Source organism: Micropterus dolomieu, linkage group LG12 (assembly GCF_021292245.1).
Source record: "Micropterus dolomieu isolate WLL.071019.BEF.003 ecotype Adirondacks linkage group LG12, ASM2129224v1, whole genome shotgun sequence".
NCBI lineage: Eukaryota > Metazoa > Chordata > Actinopteri > Centrarchiformes > Centrarchidae > Micropterus > Micropterus dolomieu.
The window spans coordinates 3,793,971-3,816,065 of NC_060161.1; the positions used below are offsets into that span (position 1 = coordinate 3,793,971).

At 40.6% G+C, this 22,095-nt stretch overlaps 2 protein-coding genes and 1 long non-coding RNA gene across 3 annotated transcripts; all 3 read left to right on the forward strand.

Moving 5' to 3' along the window:
- Positions 1 to 2,320: 2,320 nt before the first annotated feature.
- On the forward strand, positions 2,321 to 3,917 carry LOC123980690 (G-protein coupled receptor 4-like). Its single transcript, XM_046065207.1, has 3 exons — positions 2,321 to 2,524; positions 3,043 to 3,230; positions 3,340 to 3,917. Exons 1-3 carry the CDS (start codon positions 2,321 to 2,323, stop codon positions 3,839 to 3,841), a joined length of 894 nt encoding a protein of 297 aa, XP_045921163.1. The 3' UTR covers positions 3,842 to 3,917.
- Positions 3,918 to 8,157: 4,240 nt separating this feature from the next.
- On the forward strand, positions 8,158 to 8,847 carry LOC123980036. Its single transcript, XR_006827357.1, has 3 exons — positions 8,158 to 8,287; positions 8,367 to 8,456; positions 8,720 to 8,847. It is a non-coding gene; the product is annotated as an uncharacterized LOC123980036 (long non-coding RNA).
- A 4,213-nt stretch (positions 8,848 to 13,060) lies between these two features.
- LOC123980691 (proteinase-activated receptor 2-like) lies at positions 13,061 to 18,326 on the forward strand. Its single transcript, XM_046065208.1, has 3 exons — positions 13,061 to 13,165; positions 17,534 to 17,718; positions 17,828 to 18,326. The coding sequence occupies exons 1-3, from the start codon at positions 13,061 to 13,063 to the stop codon at positions 18,324 to 18,326; spliced, it is 789 nt and encodes a 262-aa protein (XP_045921164.1).
- Positions 18,327 to 22,095: the final 3,769 nt, after the last annotated feature.

Sequence of the window (22,095 nt, forward strand, 5' to 3'; positions counted from 1 at the left end):
TTAACTAAAAACACCTGCAAAGGCCTTTAAATGGTCTCTCAGTCTAGTTCTGTAGGCTACACAATCATGGGGAAGACTGCTGACTTGACAGCTGTCCAAAAGACGACCATTGACACCTTGCACAAGGAGGGCAAGACACAAAGGTCATTGCTAAAGAGGCTGGCTGTTCACAGAGCTCTGTGTCCAAGCACATTAATAGAGAGGCAAAGGGAAGGAAAAGATGTGGTAGAAAAAAGTGTACAAGCAATAGGGATAATTGCACCCTGGAGAGGATTGTGAAACAAAACCCATTCAAAAATGTGGGGGGAGATTCACAAAGAGTGGACTGCAGCTGGAGTCAGTGCTTCAAGAACCACCACGCACAGACGTATGCAAGACATGGGCTTCAGCTGTCGCATTCCTTGTGTCAAGCCACTCTTGAACAAGACACAGCGTCAGAAGCGTCTCGCCTGGGCTAAAGACAAAAAGGACTGGACTGCTGCTGAGTGGTCCAAAGTTATGTTCTCTGATGAAAGTAAATTTTGCATTTCCTTTGGAAATCAAGGTCCCAGAGTCTAGAGGAAGAGAGGAGAGGCACAGAATCCACGTTGCACGTTCCACAATGCAGAAGAGCTGAAGGCCACTATCAGAACAACCCGGGCTCTCATAACACCTGAGCAGTGCCACAGACTGATGGACTCCATGCCACGCCGCATTGCTGCAGTAATTCAGGCAAAAGGAGCCCCAACTAAGTATTGAGTGCTGTACATGTTCATACTTTTCAGTTGGCCAACATTTCTAAAAATCCTTTTTTTGTATTGGTCTTAATATTCTAATTTTCGGAGATACTGAATTTGGGATTTTCTATAGTTGTCAGTCATCATCACAATAAAATGAAATAAACATCAATATCAGTCTGTGTGTAATGAATGAATATAATATCAAAGTTTCACTTTTTGAATGGAATTACTGAAATAAAACTTTTGGATGATATTCTAATTGTATGACCAGCACCTGTAGACTAGATATAATGTGTTTGGTTAGCTCAGTTGGTAAAGTGCAAGTTGCTCTACTAGAAGATTGCATGTTCAATCCCATGTTGGGATAATTCTTTTTTTTTTCCCCCCCTTTCTTCAACAAACTGATCATGCAGCAACTGTTCCTCATGCTCACAACAATGTGTGTGTGTGTGTGTGTGTGTGTGTGTGTGTGTGTGTGTGTGTGTGTGTGTGTGTGTGTGTGTGTGTTCCGGTGTTTCATCCAAATCCATCAACCTACGGATGCTTTTCATTTCCCCAGTATTTCTATGGCAGAGGATATTTAGAGGAATCACATTTTTTTTTCTGAGGCTCTTTCAGAGGTGTGTCAAGCAAGCTACAGACTCTTTTTTAATCAGAATTTAGTAAAATCTCAATTTAACTCGAAATATAGTATTGCTGTAAAAAACGTTCTTGGGCTTCTATTTTGCAGGCAAACCATTAAAGAAGGAAGTGATTATGTGAGCCATTGCTGTCATGACTGAGATCTATTTCAGCACTGCTATCAAAGATAACTGTAGACTAGACAGTTGGTTGGAATTCGCAACCTCACCACTAGATGCCACTAATTCTTACACACATAACCTTTAAACACTTTGAGAAGATAGCTAAAAATGATTCAGTTAAAGAAACAGCTTAGTGATTCTGTTTGTTCTGTCCATAAGCCCACTTTACTGCACTCACACCCAGGTTCAAGTTGACTCTAGCAGATCGTAACTTCTAAGTATAGTTAGTTCCTGTTTTGGGGGCCATTTTAACCTTTTATTACAGTAAACAGAGACAAACAGGACATGAGGACAGAGGGAGACGGGGTTGATATGCAAAAAATGTTTGTTCCAAAAATAATGTCAAAATAAACACCAACATAGAAGAGTGCACAATCTTTCAGTGGATTAATCAGTCATGTAATCGTCGTCATCCAAACTCAGAGGGCAGAGGGGCGTTCAACAAGTGGTGGGGCATCGAGTACAGGAGACAGGCAAGATGTCCTAAACCAATGAGCATTAACTTACTGAAACAGCTGGACGAAGCAGTAATGACCTCACATCAGAACTAAAATATCTGTCCACTAGAACTTGTTATTCTTTTTGTATTTGATTAAATAAAAGTTATGTAAATGAAAAGAATGTTGAGGAATGACGATAGAAACTAAAAAGACAGCAGTTTTTGATTTGATATGACTGTGGGTAAACTTGTACCTCACAGCTTTAGTGATGTCACTGAACAATGTTGGGTAGATATTTAAAAACCTGCTCCCTTTTTTAATAACCTGATCTCTCAAACAACAGGTTTCACTCTGAAGAATGGAAGGTCTCTACATTTACAGCACCTCACAGAACCAAAGCTTTAACTACAGCAACGTTACCTCCAACTACCAGAATTACAGCAACATCACCTCCACCGACCAGCATTATGGTTATCCATTCATTATTAATGTGCTGACATACATAATTGTTGCTATCGGCATTCCTTTGACCCTCGTTGCCATCTATGCTCTTTATTATATGGTATGTACATTCTGACTGAGAGTTTATTTCCTGTCTGTGTCATGTATCTGTCCTTGGTGCTAGGTGTCAGGGGGCTTGGAAAAAGGCTTGTAATGATCTATAAACTTAGATACAACTGAAGAACCTGACCAAGTAAATTGTGAAATTTTGTTGTTTGGTTCTTAAACTATTTGATGGATTGCCATAAAACCCACACACAACATCAATATCAACACACACTTTTAGTCTTACAAACACACACACAGTAAGTGTTCATTGTTTTTTTTTTTTCTTCTGCTATTTTCCTTCCTGGTACAGGTACATTGGAATATGAGCGCGAAGAAGAGGAGATTACACTTACACTTATTAATTTAGCTGACGCTTTTATCCAAAGCGGCTTACAATTGCTTTGTATGTCAGAGGTTGCACGCCTCTGGAGCAACTAGGGTGTAAGTGTCTTGCTCAGGTACACATTGGTGTCTCACAGTGGATTCAACTTCACAACATGTTTCCAACTGCTTGTTTACTTTTACCTGCAGGTGAGAAGTGATCATGTTGCTCCCATCTACCTCATCAACCTTCTCATTGCCGACCTCATTCAGTTCTTCTCTATGATCGTAGAGGTGGTACCAAATGTGGATATGAAGTTATATGACATCTTCTATTATATTTACCTCTCTGCTCTGATTGCCAGTGTTTACTTCATGGTCTGCATCGCCCTGGAAAGGTATCTATCTGTCTATCCAGTATGTGTGGAGCTCCTTCTGTGTCTGAACATTATATTAGTTTATAACTCTGAAGCTCCTCAAAGACTTTGTGTCCATCTTGTATTACAGGTATTTGTTCATCGCCCACCCGCTGTGGTACCGCTTCAGACGAACCATCAAGACCTCTGTGGTGGTCTGTGTCCTGGTCTGGGTCCTTTCTCTTGTCTGTTTTTTTCTTTACAATTTTTTTCCTGAAAATGTTGGCACAGACACAATCTCAGCCGTTCTCCTCCTCCTTCCCTTCCCACTGTTCATATTCTTCCTGGTTGGGACCCTCAAAGCCCTGTCTGCTTCCATCTCGGTCCCCTCTGATGAAAAACGCAGAATTGTGGGAATTTTGGTTTTGGTGCTGCTTATTTACACTCTGCTGTTCCTGCCCAGCATAATTTGGTATCTGGAAGTAGACTATGACGAGACCCTCGACAGCCTCTCTCTGATCTTTGTTAAGTTCAGTCCTCTTGCAGACTTAGTCCTGTATGTCTTCATGAGGAAAGGGATCATAGACAAGCTTTTGGCCTCTGTGTGTTGCTGCAGAATGAACAGCAAAGATATCAGCAGTCCACCTGTATGAATGATGACAACATTTCCACAGTCAGCTTCATGTAGGCAGAGAAAGAGGGAGAGAGAGAAAGGGGAGGAAACAGGAGGCCAATAGAAAGGATAGATATACTACAGTTAGTCAGTTTATATGAAATTGTACATTTTCTGGAAATCCAATAAAAATCAGTTTGTAGTCCAAACTGTGAATGTTTGTCTTTGAGCAACTCAGTGAATTAAAAGCTGATAAATGAAGGTTCAACAAAATCTCTGCTGGTTGACAAATCTCTATTGTCTATATGAACATAAAGCCCAACCTGCTGTTAGCAGGGAGGCATCCTGCACTTTCTGACCAAATGAGGTTTCCTCACAACTCTTAAAGACTTTAGATAATAATTTGGGGCAGAAATGATAAAGTGTGACAGGGACAGTCACTACAGATCAGACCAACATGTTTCAGTAGAAGTTAGTAAAGTCTGCTGTATGTTTCCCCTTTTTAAACTTTAGCTTATTATTAGCAGAGATCCAACAAGAACAAGCAGATTTCCCAAACTGTCAGACTGTTTCTTTAAATACCTCGGCTTTCTGCAGGGGACACTTTGGAAACTAGCAAACTGCATTTTAGGAAGATAAACTGCTAAAAGCTTAAAGTAATGACTTGATAAGCTGCACAGTGTACACAGTTAGGATCATCATACATGATACAAACTGAAAATAAAAATTAAAAAATTCAGTGTTGAGTCATTTCAACTGTATTCAGAGCTCACATCTAAGTTCCTTCTCCTTAGCCAAAAATACCCGTTTGGTCGGTCACATGATCCCTTCCAAATGTCCGGATTCAGGCTGGGTGCACAGGCAAGGGTTATTAAACTCAAAAACTCATGATTACAATAAAAACATAGCAGGTATTCCAAAAACCACAGAGCAAGCAGAACACTCAACATCTACGACCAGAAACGGGCTGATGGAACAAGCAAACATTTACACAACAGAAAACAAGCAGAACGACTGGCCTGTCAAGTCGTCACCTTTTACGGCATGAATGGATTTTTTGTTTTATTGCTTTATGAAGTAAATTTAGAACAATGTTTGGAACAGATTTGAGTGAATTAAATAAATGAATCAGATTTTTGAAGTGACAAGTAGTTCTTAACAGTGAGATGAAAAAAGACCACTTATTCAGTGCCCGAGGGTTTTAATGTGGAAACGCCGACACACAGCTGAGCTTACAAACCATGAGAACACATTAAACGAACACATTCATATTACTATGCCTCTTAACTTATGCATTCACTCTGTCCTCAATATTCTGTCTTCCTGCATGTGTCAGCTGCAGCCGTGTTACTTCGTGTGACTACGTCTGTTTGTCTAATAAAACAGTTAGCTCTTCCTTTGTAAAATATGATGCTGTGTTGCCAGTGGACTTGTTTGTGCGATTTGTCATCTGCTGCCAACGCCACCTCTTTTATGTGAATGCGTTCACGGCTGGATTGGGAAAGCCTGGGTTGACTTTGTGGTACAGGCCCCAGGTGGAGCACATGAGGTAATTAAGACACAGGCAAGCGCAGACATGTTGCAAAACAGCAACAACATAGGCAGAGGCCAAACACCAGAAAAAAACCGAGTCACAGATGTGCAATCGGGCATTCTTTGGCTCAGTACTTTTTATGGCAGCTGATGACTGAACAGTTCATTATGTCTATTCAGAAGAGTGTGACAGTGATCCCACAGTTATAACTCAAAATTAGCATATCGTGCAAGTTTTTTTTTTAGTAAAAGGTGAAACTAATATTTATAGACTCATTACATGCGAAGTGAGATATTTCAAGCCTTTATTTGATCTCAGAAAATTTGAATATTACATGAAATCAATAAAAAAAAAAAGGGACTTTAAATAGAGAAATGTCAGCCCTCTGAAAAGTATAATCATGCATATGTACTCAGTCCTTGGTTTGGGCCCGTTTTGCATGAATTACTGCCTCACTGCGGCGTGGCCCGCTGAGCTGTTATGGAAGACCAGGATGCTTCAATAGCGGCCTTCAGCTCTTCTGCATTGTTTGGTCTCATGTCTTTCATCTTTCTCTTGGCAATGCGTTCAGGTCAGGCCAGTTTGCTGGCCAATCAAACACAGTAATCCCATGGTCACTGAACCAGGTTTTGGTACTTTTGGCAGTGCGGGCAGGTGCCAAGTCCTGCTGGAAAATGAAGTCAGCATCTCCATAAAGCTCGTCTGCTGAAGGAAGCATAAAGTGCTCTAAAATGTCCTGGTAGACGGCTGCGCTGACTCTGGACTTAATAAAGCACAGTGGACCAACACCAACAGATGACGTGGCTCCCCAAACCAACACAGACTGTGGAAACTTCACACTGGACTTCAAGCATCTTGGATTGTGTGCCTCTCCGTTCTTCCTCCAGACTCTGGGACCTTGGTTTCCAAATGGGATGCAAAATTTGCTCTCATCAGAAAAGAGGACTTTGGACCACTGAAAAACAGACCAGTTCTTGTTTTCTTTAGTCCAGGTAAGACGCTTCTGACGCTGTTTGTTATTCAGGAGCGGCTTGATTTGAAGCCCATGTCCAGGACCCGTCTGTGTGTGGTGGCTCTTGATGCAGTAACTCCAGCCTCAGTCCACTCTTGTGAAGCTCCCCCAAACATTTGAATGGCCTTTTCCTGACAATCCTCTCCAGGCTACGGTCATCCCTGCTGCTTGGGCACCTTTTTCTTCCACACTTTTCCCTTCCACTTAACTTTCTATTAATGTGCCTTGATACAGCACTTTGAGAACATCCAACTTTGCAATTACCTTTTGAGGCTTTCCCTCCTTGTGGAGGGTGTCAATGATGGTTTTCTGCACAACTGTCAGGTCAGCAGTCTTCTTCCACTGAACCAGACTGAGAGACCAATTAAAGGCTCAGGAACCCTTTGCAGGTGTTTTGGATTAATTAGCTGATTAGAGTGGGACACTTTGAGCCTACAATACTCAACCTTTTCACAATATAATAATTTTCTTGGATTTTGAATTTGGGGTTTTCATAAGCTGTACGCAATCATCATCAAAATTATGTCAAATAAAGGCTTGAAATATCTCACTTTGCATGTAATGAGTCTATATAATATATTAGTTTCACCGTATAAGTTGAATTACTGAAATAAATGAACTTTAGCACGATATGCTAATTTTTCGAGTTTCACCTGTAAGCCCTGAGTCATTGCTGTACAAGACGCCTCCTTTTCATCCTGTCTCTACCTGTTAGTCATTATTCATAACCTGACAACTGTATGACCAATAATAATAATAATAATAATAATAATAATAATACATTTTATTTGATGGAACAAGAGATAAAAACAACACGTAATAAAATGCATAAAAGCAGCAATGACAAAATGAAACATAAGAAAACATTGCATCATCAAAAAAAAAAAATAGTATTGAAAAACAATGCCTGTAAAACATCAGAAATCAAATGGAAATCAGTATTGTGCCTTGTTACAGTGAGTATGCTAATTTGAAGAGATTACTTTTAAGAGCAGTTATACAATTTTACCAGCGTGTAGACAGGTATGATGGCTTCATTAATGGGGAGTGAGCTGATGTTTGACAGTGTAGATTATCAAACGCCATTTCCACCACGTGGCTTTATTTACAATGTCTGGATCATTTGAGTTTTGCCTTTGTGAACGCAAACCGGACAAGTTTGAAAATTGAAACAAGGCATCATCCTCACACTAGTTGGATTAGAAACCTGATGTCGTAATACAAGAACTTAAGGACTCAAAGTGCGGCGGGAGACTGGGTGGTAGGTTCCAACAGGGCAGAATGGAGAACACGGAGGAGGGGAGTTTGTCCAGGAAAGATGTGAGCTGAGCGGGGTGTGGCGTTCAGCAGAGGTCCCGGAGGTAGTGTGATCCCGGGCACAGAGAAAAACAGGTTAATCCAGGGAGACACAGAAATTGCAAGGAGTCTTACAGGAGTAGATAGTTGGCCTTGACGCATGTACCACATGTGGTTAACTAACAATCTGGCAAAGAATGTGAGGAGGACTGGGGTTGAAATACTGCAGGAGCTTGATTAGTGGAATGAGGACCAGGTGTGCCGCTGGAGCCAGAGCGTGTAGCCACGCCCAGACAGACACAGACAGGGAGGACAGACAGAAAACACAGGGAAGGGTGGAACAAAAGAACACAAGGAAGTGGGGAGATTCTGTAGTACCACAACGCCTGACCTTTAGGTGTGAACCTGCCCTAAGGCTATTCCACTATCCAGCCTACTCCTAATGGCAGGTCACAGGAAAATAAAAGAGATGAAATAAGACTCGGGCTAAAAAACAAATCAGTAACGGCTGTGCCCACAACTTTACAGAGACCCTGGAACAAGTTCTGCGCTGACTGATCACAAGAGGAGGCGGACCCTGTGTTTACATCAGTGACACTTGATGGTCAAATGCAGTCACGATGGATGGACAGTGATTACCAGAGGTGGAATTTTTATATCTGAGCTACACATAATGAAGCAGCAGTAGTAGTAGAAGGTGGAACTAATTTTTACTATTCATAGGTTTAGTCCAGTGGCCCCAACTACACACGGCTTGTGGGGTCGCGAGCCAGAAAGGTTGGGAACCGACGGTTTTCTCTTTAACAATGCGGGGTAAATACAGTGTTATCATGTGTCTTTATGTGAAACATTTTTAAATAAAGTTACTATAAAGGCAGTGTAGTAAGAAGTGCAATGTTTAAGTATACAGTAAGAGAATATATAAATGCTAAGTAATGCAAATACCTCAAAATACAATAAAAAAGTAAATGTTCTGAGTTGCTTTACTGCACTGTACATTACAGTTAAATATTGAAGTTCAATATTTTAGATCAGGTAAATAAACACACTAAGTAACCTGCAACCTCACTCTGCAGATGCCTACAGCGCCTCACTGTATGACAGCTATACAGCAATAACAGCTCACTGATGGACTGCAACATCACCATCTTGTGGAACAACTTAGATATTTTTTACATCTTTGACTACATCAGCATCACTTCACAGCACAACAGCTCTGATGTCTACAAAATGAAGTCATGCTGTCTTATATGTGACCATGAAATAAGACATGGGGATCTTACCCGTGTGAAGATGATGATTTATATGACTGTGTTTCCAGTATGTGTCAGTCTGTCTGAAAGGATCCTGATTCATCCTGGAGGGAAAAGGCAGGTATTGGAGTGTGGAAGTGTTAAAGTGACCAGAAATTGCGGGAAAAAATTGTTGCAGTTTACTTCATAATCAAAATTAAGATAGTTCAGGTTAAGTTGATTTAGTTCATAAAGCTTTAAAGTAGGTGGTTCATACCATGTATTCCAAAAACATCCTGCTAATCTTTGCTGTGCTGCTCTGCTCTCTACTGCATTGTTTCCTCTCCTGTCCAACAACGACAATAAACACACAAATCATCAAATAATCAAGATTTATGTTACTTAACCTGGACTCGATTTATGAAAGACGCTACCAATGTTTGAGGAAATTGGAAAACTGAACCACCACTAATGATTTTGATGAGTTTCTTGACATATTCAGTGATGTTGACTGAACTACGTTTAACGAAAATAACGCTTTCTGATTCTGATTGATAGGATTTCAATGTAGTGAGTCCAAGGGGCCTACAGGTGATCATTTGAGGAAATTAAAATGTGTGACAAATTGTAGTGGTGTTTAGGATTATTAGGATTTTATCAATCCTACTACTCTCATATGTTCTTTGTCAATACTCTAATTGTTTTTTTTTTTCATTAATTAAATTGCCTTTTACAAAATATTTTATTCTGACAAAAAAAAGACAGAACCGGATTTGAACTGAATATTTTAATGTTGTTTCTAAAGCAGCAACAGTAATGTTTCCAACAGCAAAGTCATGTCCTCTATACTATATACACATTCCTGTGGTGTCTTTTTACTCGCTAAGGATTTATTACATTTACTTACAGTAAACAGCGTTGTTGTTGTTGTTGTTAATTCAAGTAATCTTGGAGTTATCTTCACTTCACCTGGTTCACTTCTATAGCCTGGCCTCTCTGCTCTGCTGACCCCTGACTTTTTTGTGTGTTTGTGTGTGTGTATTGTTGGGGATTAGGGTTCAAATGGCATCAAGATTTATATTAAATAATGTAATATTATTACTATTATTTAATACAAATGGGCACCACTCTTGAAACAAGAGATTGACAGACAAATACCTAATTCAGTCTCAATAAATATACTAAACTATTAATTAGGTTAATAATTAAATTAATTAAATTAATTAAATTAATGAAGGATGTGGACTTCTATCTACAATACAATGTAAATGTATGGAACTGACAGTGTTCATGTGTGTGACTGTCAAGTCTGTATAGGTTTTGTTTCTAACTGCAGCCTGTGCGGCACTGATGGCGAAGACAAATTTCCATTAGCTGACATTAAGGTTTATATTGATCTTCGTGTGTGTGTGTTTGTGTAGGATTGTGTAGGATTTTTGTGATTTCAACACAAATTGTAACTTTAGCACAATCACAGGTGTCTTTCAGATTGTAATGTGTGAGAGAAGCAGGATGGGTACCTGTCAACATCACTGCAGCTTCCAGCATACCTAAAGCCGTTAGTGATGACACGCTACAGATGAGACGCTACACAGGACAAGTTCCAGGAACCTCCCCATTGGCTGCGTAGACAACAACTAAACAACCGTTATACAACTCAGGTTAAGACTCAGGCCCCGTCCACACTGCGTTTTGGTTTTTAAACGGAGACCTTTTGCTATGTTTGCGCCTCCCGTCCAGACAAAAACAGCGAAAACGAAGACCTAAAGCGGAGAAGTTTGGAAACGCTGCCGACCCCGTTTTAGCATTTCAAAACTCCGGAGGGCGTTTTAGTGAATACGGACAAAAACGGAGGACTTTGGAAACGATGATGTAGACGGTCACACTCGGCTCTCTGATTGGGTCTTAAGTCATGCAAAGCAGAAACACGATGCTGCTGACAGAGTTTTTGATTTGATGTTTTTCTTAAAAAATTTTATACCGTGCAAATAAAACTTATCTGCCAGGTGTCCTGTGCATGTCGCTGTTTACTTTGCAACGACTCCCAGTCTGTTTTCCGCCGCCACAGCCGGTTCTTCATCTGCATTACTTAATTCTTCAATTCTTCTGTAACTACTTAAGAGAGAGACCATCTGCTTCATGTTTACACCGGCACGTGCATGCCCAGTGTACGTGGACGGCCACTAGATGTTCGTTTTTTGGTCGTTTTAGTAAAGATGGAGATCAACTCTGATATGCAGCAAAAACACTGGTGTGGACAGAGATCGTCCGTCCAGCTGAAATTGGGCAAAAGGCCGGGGGAAAAACCCTGGACAAGTCGCCAGTCCATCGCATAGACAAACAACGGACGATGGGAGGAAGCCGGAGCACCTGGAGAGAACCCACGCAGACACGGGGAGTATATGCAAACTCCACACAGAAAGGCCGGGGCCGACCTTCTTGCTGTGAGGCGACGGCGCTAACCACTGCACCACCGTGCCTCCCGACAGAGATCCTATTCGTTTTAATTCTTTGTTGCTAAACTACAACGGAGTAGTGTGGACGGGGCCTCAGCAGGTACTTACATTTGAATGACAAAGGGCACTCTTTCAAGGACAGCAATGTACTCTGGATAGGGAGGACAGATTATTTGAAAGACGAATACAATGCTGTCCTTTCATATCTTCCCAGGAGAAGGAACAAACTCTCACATTTGGCCTGACAAAGGCCAGAGCCGGGCATCCAGACTTGGCCTCAGGGGACTCAGACAACCATAACAACTGTTATTACAACAGCCAGGAGCCCTAATGAACCAAGTGGTATCCATCGCCTATCATTTTGGTGGAGAGACATGTTTAGGGCGTGCTAGCCTTAGGACACTAATCTCCAGGAACACATGTCATTTTTTCATGGAAAGGAAACCCATTGTCGTGGTCCGGGGAATGCAAATGAATATGCAAACTGTGATTTGCTGTCCCTTCTAAACCATCCAGCTGAGAGAGAGTGAGCATAGTTGTAACACATGAGTTTAATTCGATATATATATATATATATGTCTGTCTGTATATTAGTGTTGTTAGACATTGTGAATGTGTCAATGTTCAGTTCATTTCACATCATTTGCTGAATTGCAAACAATGAAATGTGCAGGTGTTTCAGCAACTGGCCTCCACAAGCCTCCATCCCCAAAGTCAGAGGGCAGAAGGGGATTCAACAGGAGGACCATCGACTGCAGAACAATGCTCTGCACCTCAAATCACTCAAGTAGATGGCTAAAATTCTTCTTGATGTGTCTGCAGTATGGCCTCACGTCACATCTACAGAACATGTCCACACATCATCAGGAAGTGTTATTATGTTTTATTAAATAACACTGTCAGGTAATACTGGAAATAGACAACAACAACATAGGAAAGACATCATGAAAGACATAAGAAATAAGAAACAATCAGCTTCAACTTCAACATTAAACTGGATTGTTATATAAGCTGGTGGCTTACAAATGTTAAATATACAGATTCAGATTCATTATTTTATTGTCCTCAAAATTTGTTTTCACAGACTGTACCAACAACAGCCTGTACTACTTTACATATACTGTTCATGCCTGCCTTCATTTCTTTAGAAGCAGTTTCTATGCAAAACACAAACCATCACACTATGTATAGAACTCATTCTGGTCATTGTTGTCATGCAGCTTTCAAAAGGTACACTTTGTCACATGTCCTTTTTTATTCTATAATTTGTTTTTGTGTGATAAGGTGTAGTCATAGTTTTACAACAAAGACAGGAAATCTTGCTTCCCGTGTTTTAATTGAACTTCCATTTTGAACTAGTCAACGAGCTACCCGCGTGGTCACGGCCCTTTTTTGAGACTGCTTTGAGATTTGACCATTGGTCCCCGGTTCTGGGTTGTTGCCCCATATTTATTAATCCTAATGAATCCTAATAATAATAATCCTAAATATTAATAACTTTATTAATATTTCTAGAATATCTTTGATATTCAGCTAATAACCAAACCTGCCCGTATGTTGATCCCCAACAGCTAAGACATTAGAGTTTAAATGATTGTGTCAATATGATTATTGATGAAAAGGTCTACAAGAGGGACAGACATGTATCCAAAGACAAGTCGTAGACAGTTTCAGATTAGACAGGCAGATTCCTTCCTGTAAAGGTTGGTTGTTGGTGCACAGAGTCAAAATGACAAGCCTCCTCCCCGAAAGGGACGTTAAACAGGTGGAGCAAACGGTGCAGAAGACAGCACAGCTGTCCCAGAACAATTCTGCTGTTACTCAAGTCACCAAAGTATTATAATAACAGCATAACAATTTCATTTATACAACACATTTTTGTACAAAGATTTGCAGCTCAAAGTGTTGTACATAAAATCAAGTAACAACTCAATCAGACACATGAAGACCATACTAAAACAAAACAAGCAATAGTAAAAGATGACAGATAGATAGAAATAATAGAACGCAGTAAAGGTCAAATATAAGAGGGAAGCAGGCTACCTGGAAGCATGTTTTAATAAGTAGATTTTAACAAGTTTTTTGAAGGTATTCAGAGTTTCTCTCTAAAATTGCCTGGTAGGGCGTTTCAGAGCCAACATCCATAGAAGCTAAAATCCGTCTCACCACTTCTTTACGGTTAACTTTCGGGATCATTAAAAGACCAGCAGTGGAGGAGCTAATGGGTCTACTAGGTACATGCTCCCTAATGCAGTCACCTAAATATTTGGTGCTAAATCTTTTTTCTGTTTTAAGAACTAGATAATGCTCGGATAGCCAGTGTAGTGTACTGTGGGGTAATGTGCTCACTTTCAGTACCCTTGTAGCCACATTCTAAACTAACTAGTTGCTTCATGTTTTGGGGAAAGGCCGAAGAGAAGGCTGTTGCAGTAGTCAAAATGTAAGTTATGCATTCACTTGACTGAGGGAAGGTCTGATCTTTACAATGTTTCGCAACTGAAAAAAGGCAGTTTTAGTAACATTTCCTATATGGGGCTCAAATGTCATCATCTAGATTCTTGGCTTCCCGATTACTAGTGCTCAGGCCAAGTTGCTCTATACTGCCTCTCCGTGAGGCCTTGGTCCAACCGAGATGACCTCTGTTTTGTCATTGTTAAGCTTGAGAAAATTTTGGGAAGTATCTGGATAGAAATCTTGCTTAAGTGGCGGCAGTAAATATCTCACATCATGCACTGTATTTGTGTGAACTTGCACCTCACGGCTTTAGTGATGTCACTAAACATCAACAGGTGTGACATCATTGTGGCCATGTAGTGTGAGTGGATCACATGCGCATTTCTTATTCAAATAAATGCTGAGAAATGCGACGGTTCTGTTTCCCGTTAACGTTCTCTCCGTGTTCTATTTATGTGATGCATCATTTACATATTCACGCCACTCCTTTTTGTTAATAGAGCAGCTGTAGATCATCATCAACCTGCTGCGTGTTATCACTTGTCGTATTTGAGGTTTGGATGCAGAGGGCAAAACATCGGGCACTGCTGTAGGAACTCATTCAGGTGGGTCTCGCAGCTTTTAAAGGTAAACTTTGTCACTTTACTTTATTTCTTACATGTAGAGCGTATCAAACAGATAAATGAACATGAAACTATAACAAGCAGGCAGCTTTGGACTGTAGGTGGACAGAATACTGAGGTTAAAGAAATTGTTTTTTTTATGTCCTTTGGGGGTTTTTCTCTTCCCTTAAAACGCTTTGAGAGAACAGCTAAAAAGATAAAGGCATGCAATAAAGAAGGGTGTCACTGCAGGGGGCTCTAGACAAGAGCGGCGTTCAACAAGTGGTGGAGCATCGAGTACAGGATACAGGCAAGATGTCCTAAACCAATGAGCTTTAACATGTTCTGTGGCTGCAGTAATGACCTCACACTAGAACTTGTTATTCTTTTCTTATTTGATTAAATAAAAGTTAAATGTAACAAATGATGAGGAATGATGATAGAAACTGAAGTTATTTATTTCCTGTCTGTGTCGTGTGTCTGTCCTACAGTCTGTCTGTCTGTAAAGGATCTGGATCTGGTTTAGGGGCTAGGTGTCAGGGGGCTGCGACAAAGGCTTGTAATGATCTAAACATTTACAGGAATAATTTCCTCCAGAATTGAATTGAAACCTTCTCTTAAACTTTTGAGGTTAATGGACCATTTAGTTCCAAATAGTTGTCAAGTTTGTCAGAAGTTTGTAAAGCATTATTTGGGTTTTAATGAAACAAACAATCAAGGAAATTGGGAAATTTGGTAAAAGATTATACATTCATGGAGCCAGGCCAAACCCATTCAGATGGTTCTGATATGTTTAGTTTACTCTATAGGCATAACAGATACAAAGAGAGAGATTATTTTTGTTCCCACATCAGTTGGTGGTCACAGTCAGGTGGTTATGCACAACCCGCCAATTACAATTGCTTAATTTACTTTAAAAATGCCATCCGATGCAATTACTAATTACGTGTTTAAAAATGTAATCAGTAACATAATCCAAGTACCACAAAATAAATGTAATGTAATCTGATTACTTTTAGTTACTTTTGGATTACTTCAATGCCAAATATGCAAATGAACACGAGAGTATCAATGATGCGTTTTCTGCTCAGTGGATTTTTAGAGAAATGAGGAATAACAAAATCTCCCGTTCCCAAAATCCATGTTTAGATGTTTTTATGTGATATGCTTTGCGTTGTGTTTGCGTTCACTATAGACTGTATGAGATGATTTACACAGAGATTTCTGATGGATAGCTTTACTTTTTGCTAAACCCCTAACTGTAGCCTATCTGCCTGTATCTGTGGCTGGTTAGCTCGGTTGACTGGACCTGCTGCTAGCGGTTCTATTAGCTTACTCAGCCCCGGGGTGCCAAGAACCAAACCCAGCAAGAAAACCACCTCAGTACTGTATTCCCAGAGGTCAAACTGCTCTCTGTCAGTCTCGGAGGCTGTACTTGGCCCTGATCCAGCTGCCATGTTCACTAACTGAGAGCTGGAACCAGTCCGCACAGAGTCTGCATGACAGGGTGGGGGCGTAGCATAAACACACATTTGGCGCTACTGGCATCAGTCTCTGCGGCACATCCCATTTGTGTTTTTACAGAAACACGTACATATACCACCCACTGTTTATTAAAAAAAAAAACATACAGAGGCAAATAACACTGCCTTTTCTGTTTCATGGAGACTTTCTGCTTAAAGTAATCCCTATGAGTAATCCCCGATTTCTCAGAATATACCTGTAATCTGATTACATCTTTATTTTCTGTACTCTAACGGAAAACAGTTAGTTTTCTTTGTATCCCGATTACATAACGCCATTGCATGTAATCTACATTGATAGCACTTTAACCTGCAATCCTCATGTTGGCTGGGTATGCTCTTGACCTCTCAGAAGGAACATCATACTCTTCTGTTTTTCACCAGTGCGTGCCTAAACAGGCAAAGACAACCCTCTCTGATCAATTCCACATTCTGCACTCTCAGTATGAACTGTTACCGTCAGACAGACGATACGGAGCTCAGCTGTATAAATGTAATCGGTTAAGAACTTGTTTGTGCCTGTATTAGTTGGATTTTCTTTATGACTTTTGTGTGCTGGTGTTGTGTGCTCATATACAGTATTTATGCTGACTAGTGCAGAGCCCGTTCACAAGGGCTGATTTATAGATTCAATTCACTACAACATTGGAGCAAATAAGCCTCGTTCTGCGAGCGTACCCTGCCCTCGCTTTTGCTGAGCGAAGCGGCTCGGGCTGTTCTGTAGTTTATTCAAAGTTATTCATTCTGGAGCATTTAAGCCCCAACCAGGCAAGCCGCTCTGCCCACATGAGCATTTCCTTCTGTCGCTGCTGCAAAGCTCAGCTCTGAACTGCTCTTTAGCATGTTTATTGATTCTGAATGTTTCCAAATTGCACCAAACGCGACAATGCATAAAAATGTGTTTGCTGCTGCCATTTCAATGATAAAATATGATGCACACTAACCGACCCTATTCTTTCAGTAAAGCTGTAAGAAAAATGGTCCAGAAGTTTGCCATGTGCTTTCTTCCACTGAAGAGACCATGTGGGCAAAAGGGGGGAAACAGAATGAAAAATAAATTTTAAAAAAATAATACAAATAATAATAAAAATACATCCCGAATTTAAAAACAGAGAAACTTCCATATTTACTTGGAAATGCCCAAATGTGAGATGACTGAACCTGACAAACACAACTCTTTATGGACTTCTTGTTAATAGTTTTAATTTAAATGTTTTTTTTTGTTTTTTGGTATATTTCAGTCAGTCTGATTGGTAGGTCTATAATGAAGCTACTTTATTGAAACCTGACTAATACTGTACATTATTTGATTTGTAAATAATTTAATGATTACCTGTTTATATTATAAGCAGGTTATATATGACTTTGCTATTATATTACTTTAAGTCCTCCCTCATATAACAACTAATAATGTTAGTGACACTCACTGTGTGGTGGTGGGTCTAATGTAGGAGCTATACACACACACACACACACACACACATTATTATGTTTCTCTGCAATCTGATAGGTGAAATATTGCATGACCTCAATAAATTAAGTGAAAATATAATAAACCCTCTGTTTAGAACTTCACAACATGTTTCCAACTGCTTGTTGACTTTTACCAATGTTTTCCTGCAGGTGAGAAGTGATCATGTTGCTCCCATCTACGTCATCAACCTTCTCATTGCCGACATCCTTCAGTTCTGCTACATGATCACTGATGTGACACCAAATAATGAACAGATAAATGACATCTTCTTATGCATTAACCTCTTTGGTCTGATTGCCAGTATTTACTTCATGGTCTGCATCGCCCTGGAAAGGTATCTGTCTGTCTATCCAGTATGTGTGGAGCTCCTTCTGTGTCTGAACATTATATTAGTTTATAACTCTGAAGCTCCTCAAAGACTTTGTGTCCATCTTGTGTTACAGGTATTTGGTCATCGTCCACCCGCTGTGGTACCGCTTCAGACGAACCATCAAGAGCTCTGTGGTGCTCTGTGTCCTGGTCTGGGTTATTACTCTTCTGTCTGTCTGTGTTGTTCTTTTCGTTCACGTTGTTAGTGTGGTCATATACATAATTAACGCTGTCCTCCTCCTTCCCTTCCCACTGTTAATCTTCTTCCTGGTTGGGACCCTCAGAGCCCTGTCTGCTTCCATCTCGGTCCCCTCTGATGAAAAACGAAGAATTGTGGGAGTTTTGGTTCTGGTGCTGCTTATTTACACGCTGCTGTTCCTGCCCAGCATAATGGTTTTTTTAGACACAAATGATTACATCGTCACCATCGTGTCACAAACATTTCGTAGGTTGAGTCCTCTTGCAGACTTGTTCCTGTATGTCTTCATGAGGAAAGGGTTCATAGACAAGCTTTTGGCCTCTGTGTGTTGCTGCAGAATGGACAGCAATGATATCAGCAGTCCATTAGTATGAATGATGACAACATTTCCACAGTCAGCTTCATGTAGGCAGAGAAAGAGGGAGAGAGAGAAAAGGGAGGAAACAGGAGGAGAAATGGAGGCCAATAATAAGTTAGCAGTAGAAGTTTGTAGCTGTAAGTTGATATCTATAATTATTCTCCTTTAATCACAGAAGCAAAACAGATTCTTTTTGATTAAGGGGCTATATGTAGTTTTTTATTGAAACAAATCCATCTTTTATTTCCTGTGTGTGAAGGGGTTGTAACCTCACATCAAAATTACCCACTTGCCAGGTTTTTCTGTCACCTCTGATGGCCAGTATGCCTATTCCTATGCGAAGACTGAGTCGGATTTTCGGCAAAATCCCTAGACTGTGACTGCATGTGTGCTCCCGAGCCCCTTGCCTTCTGATTCTGTACTGTGTACACACAGAAACAACACTGCAGATAATGACATGGAGTTCCCTAACACAAAAAAACGGTCAGCTTCCCAGCACAACATAGACTTCAACACAAACTCCGTGGAACATGAAACATCAAAACAGTTTTAAGTGCTGAAGCCCGTCAGGCCAAAGGAGAATCCGATGGGGAAGGCTTGAGTCACAGAGAGACCTCCGCTTTGTTTTGGAATCAACAAAACTAACACAGAGTTGGTTTTACGCTATTTCACAGGTAAACTAACATTACATTATTACAAAGCATGTGAAATGAATTGTGATGATGCGGTTTAGTTGGCTCGAGTTAGATAACGTTAGCTCGCTGGCTAACACCGTCAAGTTGCTATCGTCATCCGGTGCAAAATGCTATAAAATACTGATGCAACTCATATTACTATCCTGTGTACCACCGGTATTGTGTCAAAATGTTGATTTTAGCCTGCAAGAAATGATATAATGGTACAAAGCAAATGCGGAGCAATTATTTTATACTAGCCCATAGTACAGGCTCACTAACTGTTTTCGTTATCCTCCATTACATTTAGCTGTGCTCAGCAAATGGTAGTGTTGGGCAGACCCCTGGGGGTGGGATGTCTACTGATAAGTCTGCGCTAAATCTTTTGAGTGTCTCTGGTCAAGCTGATAACAATATTACTGTAACATTGTAGTGGGAGTTTATACGAGTTGCCAGCATGTTGTTTGAAGCTGTCTCCTGATGTGTGGGTCTCAGTGTCAGATTCCCCTGGTCTCGACTAGATGAACAGAACTACAGGTGTGAGACCAGCTAGCAGCCTGTCTGCTGTAATTTGGTTTCCCTTACTGATTTTTGTAAAACTAGTCTAGTCAGAAGTTAGTGCCTAAACCTAAGTCAGTAAATACATGTATGTCGACTGGCTAACCCAGCAGCCGGTAGTGTTAGCCTCCTTTGTGTTGCAACGCTATTGAAAGCAGCGTAACATACAACGCTAAATCGCCGTTTTGCGTACAATAGACGCGTGTATATGTGACGCCTGAGATGAGATCAGGTTGATATAAGTGCCCACTAGAGGTCTTTCGGGCTCTGTCTCCAAAAACAGTTGAAAGAATGAGTAACTTATTTAATGTAGTAGTTTGTGTTTGTTTATTTTATGACACCAGTGGGGCTCCAAAGAATTCTTCTCTTGGTATGCTCGGCGACCGTCAGGCTGTTATGATTGGGGGTAAATCAGTGGTCGATTGGCGGTCGCCAGTCATTAGGTGTGAACTACAAAACGACGCATCAAAGCGGCTTCCCGACACATTTCTGACACATGGCAGACGTCTATCAGATATCTAGCCAAATATCTGGCGGTGTCGGCCGACTCGACATCCACATCCAGCCAATGACGGCAGGCTTTTGGCAGAGCAGACAGCTACTTTTTCACCGCAAAACAATTTTTAACTCCCCTCCAGCTCTCTCTGTAGCTCAGACAATCCCTGCTACCTGCATGTGCTAATCCATTCTTTCACCCAGATTTGATTGTCTTTATAATTGCTATCTTTATAATAACCAACAACAGCTGTGTCATGTGTAGGTTAGCGTCATTTCCCGTTTCACATTGCACGTGTGTTTTCTTGACTAAACATGGTTTGGAGACCAGCGTCAGGTGACAGAGACAGAGTCTGTCAGCTCATGTAGCGTGTGACCCCCTGTCACCGTTCAGTCACATAGTGTGAACGCCACAACTTCAAGACTCCCGGCAAGGCCATCGGCCAACGCTGAGAGTCATGTAGTCTGCAGGAGGCATGACTGATTCTTACTGCTTAATCATTAATAGTTGCAAGCATGTAGGCCTGGGCTGACTGTGAAAGTATCAGGCATGTTTGTCTTATTATTATAAGAAGAAAAATATAATTAATATCATATGTAGCCATTTTGCTACAATTACGTTTCACACAACAGCTGTTTGTGACCTATCCTTTCTTTTTTCCGTGAGAGGGAAGAATTTTGAAGTTGCGTGGCGCTGCGGAGAGCCCCCAGCTGCAAGAGTGCATGGATTATGCCAAATATCCAGCCAGACGGAACGATCACGAACCACTTAAAGCTCGTCGGTCGTACTAGCGACACAACCCGTACCAGAGAGGGGGTGGGGCGAACCAGGGACAGGAGATCAACAGGTCTTGTGCCCAATTCTTCCTGCCTGCAGAGAATTGCATGCACCATGTGGTGATAACGGTCATTTATGCTGAGTAAAGAGGTGGATGCAAATCTCCGCAGGTAGCCTACAAAATTTGATCTACAGAATTATGCATCCACCTCTTTAGGTCCTTTTCAGACAGTCTGCTGTGCTCATTTATCAAACGGCGTTATCACCACATATATTTACTGGATGTCAAGGAATGGTACTTCTACTAAGTGTATTGAAATATTACTCTAAATGTTCATAAAATATATACTTTGAATCATTTAACACCATTGATGGACCCCACAAAGAATATTATAGCGTTTAAAAGTAGTATTTGGAGGTGCGTGCAATTCTCGGCAGGCAGGCCAAACTCCAGCCCGCTGCGGACAGTCGGTGATCGTTCCTTCTGGCTGGATGAAGTCTGACGCTCCTGAATTTACGCATGGATACATGATGATAGAGAAATATAGAAATGAATGGCAATATGTAGGCAATATTAATGTCAATAATTTTAGAGACCCACCAAAATATCACAAATCCTGCTTTTACGGGAGCTGATGTCTTACTAAGAGGAGCTAAGCTCCTCCTGGCTGCCCTGTAGTTCGCACCCTGATCACACTTGAGAGGTTCACTCTGGGAGTAGGCTATTGTCCTGGTGAAAATGTTACAGGTTATCTAATCAAGAGATGAAGACTTTCCTCAAATAAATACAACTGTATGTTTGCTTCTTTACCTTTACCTGAGGAAGACCATCAGTAGCTGAAATAATTCCAGTCACATTCAGTTAAAATAAAAGATTTTGGGGAAAGACCCAGTGTTTATTTTATTTCTTAATTTATTCATTACTGAAGTCATTTTTCACTAATTACTTTTGTACTCTAACTCCAGTAGTTATTTTGATGATCACTTTTACTTGTTTTTGCAAAGTAAAAGAACTTTAGTACAATTTTTAGCTACTTAAGAGCTGCAACGATTAGTTGATTATTTGATATTCGATTAGTTGGTTGAAAGAAAATTAATCAACAACTATTTTGATAATCAATTAATCATTTAAACAATTTGCTGTTTTCATCGTCTTAAATTGAGGAATTTCTGCTATTCTTTGTCATTTATGATGACTGTTGGTTGGACCAAAGAAGCAATTTGTAGACGTCACTTTGGGCTCTGGAAAATTGTGATGAGCATATTTCACAATTTCTTGA